Raw genomic sequence first — 9,517 nt, forward strand, 5'->3', positions numbered from 1 at the left:
TCGTTTAGGACAGTCACATAGGAGTCACATATAATCAAGCTAATAATTTAACTAATCAAGCTACTATAATAAAAAACAACCGAGCTAGTTTATCACAATCACAATTTCAACAACCGGGCTAGCGTTTGGATTTCGACGATTGTGGAGCTCTTGCTAGTTTGGTGGTGGTGGTGGTTTCATAAAGTTTTCTTCGGGTTATGTGGAGGTGATGGAGTCAGAATCTGGAGCTACTATTGAGTCAGGATCGAGAGCTCATGTTGTGGTGGTTGCTGACAATTGTTGAGATACATGAGGTATTTTGCATGTTTTTTTTTTAAATATATGGTTTTGTTTTAGTTTTTGGATTGTGTTGCGTTTAGTGAATTCCATTGTTTTAGGTACTATTTTTGTTGTTGTTGCAATTCTATCAAGTGGTTTTGGAGATGGTGTCAATGCGAGTGGTGGTATTGGCGATTGTAGTTTCTATGTGGGTGGAGCTACTGGTGGTAGTGATTTTGGAGTTCTTGGTGTGAGTGGATCTAGTGATGTTTCTGCTGGCGGAGGTACTGGTTCAAGTAACAGTAAAGTTTTTTTGTTTTGCTATTTGTTTTTTCATTGTTTTTGTTAATATCGTGTCGTGATTTGTTTGTTTTATGTGGTGTTGTATGTGATTTTTGTGGTGGAGACTCTACTAGTATTTTGTTGGGTGGCAGTGCAGTTTTTGCTAGTGCTTTGGCAGATGTTGCTTCTAGTGGCTCTCTTCCTGGGTCAGTTTCTGGGCATCATTCTGGCGGTCAAGGTTTTGTTTATGGTCATGGGGTTCGTAGGGGTAGGAAAGGTGATGGTGTTGGGAGTGTTTCTCCTATTGGTGTTTTGGATCCTGATATGGAGAGGCAGATAGATGAGAGTGATAGAAGTAGCAAAGGGAAAGAAACGCTGGCTAGGAATGGGTTTGTGTTGGGACTAAAGTTTTACTTTTCACCAAAAAGAACATAAAAACTTCCGCAACGTCGAGCATAAAAAAGGACAATAAGTCTCAAGCAACTCATTAATAACATAAGAATAATTCCTGAGAGCAACCTAAGAAGCATCGCAAATGATTTTAACAAGCACTAGCATCTACAGCATCACAAAGTCTTTATATTAAGGAAAGAATGTAGCTTACACAGAACTCTGTTCAAAGGTTCTGAGGCTTTTAATGCAGCCAAAGGATCTGAGGCTTACGCTCCAGATCTTCTAAAGCGGGTTCACAAAGGACCACAATTTGAAAGAATGATCTGGGACTCTTTTACACAACTAGGATCTTACCGATTCTTGACACCTACAGGAAGGAAATCCTCCAGTTGTTTTCTTTGGAGGGAATGATCTGTAGTTCGATGAACAATGTAATAATCAGAAAAGCTTGTATCTACCTCTGCTGTAATGAGTTATAATCCATGATAATCTGTAGCTATGCTCTCTGCTTATCGAATCTTACCTCAGAACTCATGCTCATCAGGCTTTAGATCAGATGAGAACTAAGATGAATGAATTCTACTCACAGAGAGAGCTCCACTGAGCCAATTTACCACCACTGATGAACAAGCACTCCATTGCTCCGAAGTGCCATCAACAGAGAGACGCATTCTCCATAGCTTCTTCCATACTTCGACGTCCTGTTGGGACTCGTTCGTTGCCAGCGATTGTAATGACACTCCAAGAAAAGCTCGTCTACAAGACAAATCGCTCCCGTCTCGAACATCCTTGGCAAGAGGTCGAATTCGGTGCCTTCCACATCCATCTTCATTACCACAAAATCATCCACAGACACCGTTTTGCCGAGCCATTCCGCAAAATCGAACCCCTGCACGCTCTGGAATTCCTTCCCTGACGATGAGGTCGAAGCAATTCCTTCATCCTGCAGCGCAGATCGGCTTTGAATCCGGCCCATGCCGATCTCTCCTTCCGCTGCTCTGTTCTCAGGATTGGCTCCAAATACCAGGCTTTCGTTTCTCAGCCATGCCGCATATGGCAATAGCTCCACATTTTCCCGTTTCGCATAGTCTCCAGCGAACGATTTATCAGCCTCCACGGCATAAATAAAGAAATCTTGATGTTGCTTTGGGTACCTTTTCACAAACCAGTTGCCAATGCTTGACCGGTAACTCCTTGCGCCAACGTCCACATAGATGTAGCGATTGTAGTCTTTGATATCAGTGACGCTCGGCAAGTATTTGATCTTCTTGGCGTTCTCTTTAAATGTGATCCAGGGCTTCAGAGGCTCTTCCACTATTAGAGGCTCCGCGTCATTGATGATTTTTTGTTTGAGCTTTGTTACCGAGCATTTCCTCCTAGTAACATCCCCTCCATCTTCGCTGGGTTCTTGCAGATTCGGCCGTTTCCTAAGCACAAGCTCCCCTCCATCTTCGCTGGGTTCTTGCAGATTCGGCCGTTTTCTAAGCACAAGCTCCCAGGCCAGGCCAAAAGCATCAACTTGCTTAATATACACAGTATCAAAATTGGTGAATAGATTTAGTAAACGATCGATCGGTGGTAAGTCAGTAGCAAAGTATTTTCCTGCAAGTTGCTTCACTGAAAATTGGAATACCACTACGCCACCGGGCTTCAGCGTCCGTTCAATTTCGGAGGCGAACTTTGCCGGGAATGACTCGTGGTCGAAGGAATTGGAGAACTCGAAATCCAAAGTGTTTTTCTCAAATGGCAATTTGTGCTTATCCGCTTTTATAACAAGCGGAGGTGCAGAAATCGGACCGATCCCGACTGAATCCTCCACTCCGATTTCCTTCATCGCCATCACTTCTTGCCCTGAACTAGCAACTATGCACAACGCCTTATCTCCAGGCTTCAAGAGATGCGCCTTCATGAGATCCTGGAAGCGCCGCGAGAACAAATCCACTTTTCTTCTCCACTCTCTCGACGTCCACAGTTTCCTGAGCTTTGGATCAAGCATTTTCCTGAGCTGAAGCTGCACGTATTCCTCGTATGTCTTGGAGTTGTAACGAGGCTTAAGTATATCAGAAATAGTACTGAGACGTGAGACGCCCTTGCCAAAGTCGACAATTCTGGAAGAGCCTTCACGCGAGGAGAAGCAATGTTCGCCATGAGGGCAAGAACTTCCGTCATGGAGGACGTAGAGGAAGTGGAGCGCGGTGAGCATGAGCGCGAAGAGCAGCACACGGAGGACGAACTTGCGAGCGAGGGATCTGTGGAAAACAAACGAAAATACTACGAAATCAGGAAATGCAAGAATCGTTCAGAGAGTCATGCTGCAAGTTAGCTGCATGTAAAAGGAAGATGATCGACGTGTAAATACACAGATAAACAGACAGTTCGATCAAAGCTTCGAAACCAAAATCGACGCAATCAGGGTAATTGGATGAAACAACCGTTCTCAGAGATCAAAATGAAGGAATGCAGAACGGAAAGGCAGCGACAAAGGTGTGGAGGGGCGAGAGGGAAACAAACCTGAGGTGGAGGACGGATTCCATGAGTGGAAGGTCGTGGGAAAATTGAAGAGATGAGCGCAAGGTCGTCCGAAAAGGCAAGGGATGAGCCGAAAGGGGGAGGGAGGAGGAGGTAATTAGCGAGAGCAGAAACGGGCGGAGGTATGGTTAGCACCGACGAGGGAGAGGAGTGGAGGACGAGGAGGGAGGAGGAAGGAAGAAGAAGACGCCATGGGAGCTTGAAAAGGTCTTGAAGCTACAGGCGAAGGTGGAGGACCGCCATAGCCGGAAGCTTCAAAGCAAGAAACAGTGAAGATGATGAAAAGAAGAGGGACGAAACCGCGTTGTGGGAAAAACCGCGTTGTGAATTGAACGGTGGTTTCCCGGTTTTGTAGTGGTCGTAATTTGCACGCATCTTTCCAAAACTGCGTTGCCCCCCCGCCTCGAGATTCGCCTGCCCCAAACGCTGCCCGGCCAGCTGGCAGAGCCCCCCCCCCCGGGGATTTTACCTGCTACCGGATAGCGCCGGTTCGCTCGTCGCTTTTTCACCTGCCCCCGCTTTCCAGCTGGCGCCCCAACCCCTCCAGCTGGATCTACCCTTGCGCCCATTCCTTACCGCCGGTTCCCCGGTTTTTTGCCACCCCGTCTTTTTCGGCCGCCCGCCAATTGTGTCTCTAAATCCCGCCGACATCCTCCTTAGACCCGCCGACGTCCTTCTTAGAGTTTGGCAAATTTAATGGAACAGTCCCCATAGAGGGCGTTCCCGCTCGCGGCTCACCCACGCTAGACTAGCATGATTGAGCGGAATTTCCAAATTCCCAGCATCTGTTCCCATGAGAAACCAGCGCTGTCCTGCAAGTTTTCAGAATGACCAAGAGGAGGAAGAAAGAGAGAGAAAGGAAGACAGGAGTCCTAGAGAGAGAGAGAGAGAGAGAGAGAGAGAGAGAGAAGAGGAGAGGAGGGAGCTAAAAATGTGGAGAGAGAGGAGACTCGAGATTTCTACCAAGTGGCTCAAATCCCTCACAAAAATGAGCTTCCCAATGCCATCGGCTTTACTTCATATGGCAGGCCAAAAATCTAGAACGACATTGGTTGGGAGGTTTTTTGGCCCCGTAATGCCCGCTTGGAGAGGGTCTTTTCCCGTCTCGAACGAGACGGTGGAATGCCAAAGTCTGGCCCCTTAATATGCGGGGTGATGAGCGGGAACGTAGCCAGCCTTGGACCTTGACGCCACTCTGTGGCGATTACGCGAAAGTGGGAACATGCTCATAGCTAGCTTGAAGCTTCCCTACCTAGGGTACCCCCCCATCTCCTACATTAGCTACAGCTAGTTTTTGGCCTCCCCTAAGTTGAGGCGACCCCTGGCCCCACCAAAGCAAAATTGCTTATTTATTTCTTATATTTTTTTTGTGAATAGTTGGAGGCTCCATTATTTTCTCATTCTTATTACAACTCTCTCTCTCCCTCCCTCTCCCTCTCTCCCTCGTGACACAAAGAAGCTCCACTCTCTCTCTCTCTCTCTCTCTCTCTCTCTCTCTCTCTCTCTCTCTCTCTCTCTCCCCCTCTCCCTCTCTCTCTCTCTCTCTCTCCATCTCCCTCTCTCCCTTGTGACGCAACCAAGAAGCTCCACCCTTGCTCCAACTCCTTTTGGGTAGGCCTTATGAATGACAAAAGTCATTCAACTTGTTAAAGAGGGGAAGAGGAGCACAGAGATTCTCGTGCCTACAGTGACGTGGGGGCAAAGAGGCCATCTCAAATCAACCAGCTTAAAGCCCGTTTTCTCATACCTATCGGGACACCTTTCCTCCTTCCTCCCCTCCATGTGATACCACCTTGCAACGATGGCCTGCATCTTCACTAGCAAGGCTATGGGGAAGGCCTCTTACCCACCACTTCCTTTTCTTTTTCGGTTGTTGATTGAAATAGTGTTTGCAACACAAATAATGCAAAGCCCACTCACACTTATCGGTCCATTTTATCACCTCCCCTCACAAACCTTAGTGGCCTGTGGGCCCACACCCGTTGTTTTTTTGAAAACATGTGGGCCCACACCATCCAATTGCCTAAAACTTCATTGTCAGTGGTTGTCCATAATCAATGCCCTTTTCTTCATCTAAAGTTGGTATATAAGATGCACTTTTTGGTAAATGAAAAACTAAAATGGACAATAGAAAAAGAAGGCTCATTTTGAAATTTAGGCATGCATTCCCTGAGAAGATCATCTTTCCTTTCAAACAAGAATAAGGAGCACACCATAGTACAATGAGTACTTTTGCACATGCTAAAGGGATCGCCTTGGCCCATTAGCCACCTTGCTACGCACTACTTACAAACACCAAACCAACCTTTGGTGTTATTTTAACCAACTATAATTGCCAAAAATCAATTGATTCACCTATGTTATTTTTAAAAACCAACAAGTTACATGTTTAGAGTGGTTAAACCAATTACATACAAGATTGAATTTTGATTTATTAGAATATGGAAAAAAACACTTTTCTAGCTCTGGGCCACCCTATCACAAAAGAGAAATTTGGGCCTACTTTCTTTCTCATCTCTTCTCTATCTCTATCTCTATGTTTCTAATAGAGAAGGGTGTCATGTGGCAAGTAATGGCACCACTCCTCCTTGCAAGCTGAGGCCCTCCACGTGGCGTGCCCCCCCTCTGATTTCAAAATCACCAACCTCAATTCCCCCATGCATTTAATGCCCATGCAAAGCAAGAGTGAAATTTGATTTATTAGAATTTGGAAAAACAGACTTTTCTAGCTCTTGGCCACCCTATCACCAAAGAGAAATTTAGGCCTACTCTCTTTCTCATTAGATCCAATAATCAACATAAAAAATCATTCTCACACGTTTGCCACTTTCATTTTCCCAAGTCACCTTGCTTAAAAAGGAATGCATTACTATAGTACCATCACCTAGCACCTACCTTAAAGGAAGGACAATGGAGAAAAAACAATCAATAGAAGGGAAATGGAAGTAGAACACATATGCTTTCTCATATCCACACGCATAACCGACCATGCACAACTAATTAAAAAGTCATGAAGAAAATGGAAGGCTACAAAGATGGCTTGTGCATTTTGTTTAGTTCACATTGCAAATTGGATCCTTGCCTTCCTTTTGATTGAAAACTAGTTGTTATCACTAGACCATAAATGGGCATGGCTAGGTGTGGGCTTACGTATTGACATCCAAGTGTGGGCTATGAATGGGGAGTTGACAAATTGTGCAGGAAACAATACTATAAAATTCTCAAATGCCATTTCTTTCTCACAAGTGCAAATTTTGATTGACATATCTCTCTAAACACACGGCATCATGTGGCCCCAATTATAGCACACTCAAGGCTACATGTGCACTGGCTCTTAGTACCATGGAGTGCCCATTCAAGGAATAAGGATTCGCAAGCCATCCTCAATACAGACTCCATATGAAGGAGGGCACAATATGCCTCTTCCTCCATACGGACTCCATATGAAGGAGGACAACAGGTGGACTCCATACGAAGGAGGAGAACAACATTCAAAAACTTCCTTGACTCACCCAAGTAGATCATGCCATTGAAAATTTTTCAAAAATGTATTAATTAATAGAAAAGGGAGGTGATACAATAGAAAATATCATCAACATGACAAGACCCCTTTTTATATTGTTATAGCACACTTTGGAGCAATTACTCCTTGGAAGGGGTAGGCCATCCCTCTAGGCCCACGACAATGTAAGATACATTACATTTCCAACATCCTTTAGTGTATCTTCAACCTCGACAAGGGTATTGTTCATATGTTTATATCATGCTACCTCTTCTTGTCACATGGGGTAATAGGGTTTTGGGCCATGCGTTGATTTAGGTGTAACAAACTTCCATCCTCACATGGGGGAACCAAACTTTCAACTATGAATCTAACTCTAGTTCTAACCTTTCACAATCAAAAATTTTTCCTAGAAAGTGCATGCCACAAGACTCCTTTATGCATCTAGACAACAGATCCCATGTTTTCATCACCTAATGGCTCCCATGGGCTCCTAATCCTTCCAAAAATCATAACTCATAAACCAATGCTCTATTTGAGGTTCATGAAGGTTTGAGTAGTCAAGTAATTATGATGGAACAACAGCAAGAGATCAACAAATGAAGCAAAAGAGAAAGTTTATTCAAGAGAGGAGAGGCCCTTATAAGGGCAACTGATACAATGCATGTGCCTCAAAGGAGAGCATCTCCAGATCCACAAATTACTCCACTGATCTCTCAATCAAGCCCATGAATCTCTCAATCACACCTAATAGAACCTTCTACCACCTAACCTGGTCACACTAACCACCATGTGGTGACATACAAACCCACACAAACCTTGTACCCCTTGGTACACCCCATTGCATCAATTTGTCCTTCATTACCCCCCACAAATTGATGACCTCATCCCTCAGCAGTAGTACATGGGATGCTCCATGGCTTGCCCACCATCATATGGCAACACACATGGCCCCAACTTGTGACTCACTCCTAGGACTCTTGGTTTACAACTGGGAGATAGACAATGACTATCTATGGAAATCCCCATGGGTCCAACAAGGTAAAACTCAAACAAAGGACTAACAATCATTTAAGGATGGATTGTCCATGGCAGAGAACCATTATTGACCACACACACAAACAACTTAGAAAACATATGGGTCATCACCCTTGTCAAGATTGACTTGGGTGGTGAAAGCAGTCAGAGCTTTAAACTCCTCTGGTTCATCTTCTTGATCTTATGTAGGAGAATAAATCACCAAATTAGCACCATCAAAGACTCTATCATCTTTGGATCTTGTCCTCTTCTTGTCTTGCTTCTTTGCGTTAGAGCGGGTGTAATACTTATTGTAGAAGCATAATCCAGTGCAAGGTTTTAGCAATGAAAGATATACTGCTAGACCCAGTACCAAGCTTGGGCAAAATGTCGCGTCAGGTCGCCATAGCCAGAAGCTCCAATGTTGACTAGTTTTGCATCAATAAGCCTCAATTACTGGAGCATTTGCCTTTAGATTTGAACTATGGATAGTTCTTGGTGTCGCCCAGCTTCCTCTGAGAAGAATTATAGAAAGGTAACTCCAGTAGGTCGCATTTCAAGAAATGGTGCGGACCATAGATAGTGTCGACACAGGCTGTAGAAGCTACTATTTCCTAATTCCTCCTAGCCAGGGATTCACCCTAACATGAAGATACTTTAGCTCAGAGGATAGGGAAAATGGTTTAGAGAATGGAGAGAACAAGCTTAAGGAAAAAACATGGGAAGAGAGGGAAGAAATCCTTCATTTTGGAAGAAGATGATGACATGGCACTCAAGGAGGGCAGGAGGGTGAACCATGCTCTGATACCACATGATGGAACAACAGCAAGAGATCAACAAATGAAGCCAAAGAGAGAGTTTATTCAAGAGAGGAGAGGCCCTTATAAGGGCAACGGATACAATGCATGTGCCCCAAAGGAGAGCATCTCCAAATCCACAAATCACTCCACTAATCTCCCAATCAAGCCCATGAATCTCTCAATCACACCTAATAGAACCTTCTACCACCTAACCTCATCATAGTAACCACCATGTGGTGACACACAAACTCACACAAACCTTGTACCCCTTGGTACATCCCATTACATCAATTTGTCCTTCAAATTATATAAAGAAAATGCAATCAGATGGGTATGTATATTGTGAGCCAATGTTTGATTACATTAAAAATACAATTTTAAAAACCTAGTAACATTAGTTGGCATCGGGAGGATATCCTGTGCAATGTCTAATTTATGGATGTATGAGGTGGCCCTTAAACTCCTCTTAAACTAGGTAGCCATGGAACCCATGGGGATATGTAACCATATGATGTAAGTCCAACATAAGAGTTTGTAAATCCAACAAACTTACACAAATACACATTAATTTGTAAAAGCATAATATTCAAAGTTTTACAAAGGGAAAGGAATGTAGGACCAATAGGGTTTGGATATTACCTTTGATTCTTGAGAGGGTATAGCAACAAGCCAGTACTAAAATAGCCTAAGAATTATTGCCATTGCTTGAATGATTATGAAGGAGGTGAAAGACAAG

At 44.1% G+C, this 9,517-nt stretch overlaps 1 protein-coding gene across 1 annotated transcript; it reads right to left on the minus strand.

Annotated features, from left to right (window-relative positions):
• Nucleotides 1-1,177: 1,177 nt before the first annotated feature.
• Nucleotides 1,178-3,705, minus strand: LOC147896846 (uncharacterized). The gene is made up of 2 exons (XM_087381388.1): nt 3,445-3,705; nt 1,178-3,182 (listed from the first exon to the last, which is right to left on the minus strand). Exons 1-2 carry the CDS (start codon nt 3,465-3,467, stop codon nt 1,544-1,546), a joined length of 1,662 nt encoding a protein of 553 aa, XP_087237514.1. The 5' UTR covers nt 3,468-3,705; the 3' UTR covers nt 1,178-1,543.
• Nucleotides 3,706-9,517: the final 5,812 nt, after the last annotated feature.

Source organism: Dipteris shenzhenensis, chromosome 11 (genome assembly GCF_047967505.1).
Source record: "Dipteris shenzhenensis isolate YYH24624 ecotype China chromosome 11, Dip_SZ_1.0, whole genome shotgun sequence".
Taxonomy (NCBI): domain Eukaryota; kingdom Viridiplantae; phylum Streptophyta; class Polypodiopsida; order Gleicheniales; family Dipteridaceae; genus Dipteris; species Dipteris shenzhenensis.

Excerpts from the sequence above, each read along its gene's own strand:
- LOC147896846 (XM_087381388.1), bottom strand. The coding sequence starts at position 3,467 with ATGGAATCCGTCCTCCACCTCAG. Across the intron at positions 3,183-3,444 it reads GAATCCGTCCTCCACCTCAG|ATCCCTCGCTCGCAAGTTCG; the intron begins GTTTGTTTCCCT and ends TGTTTTCCACAG.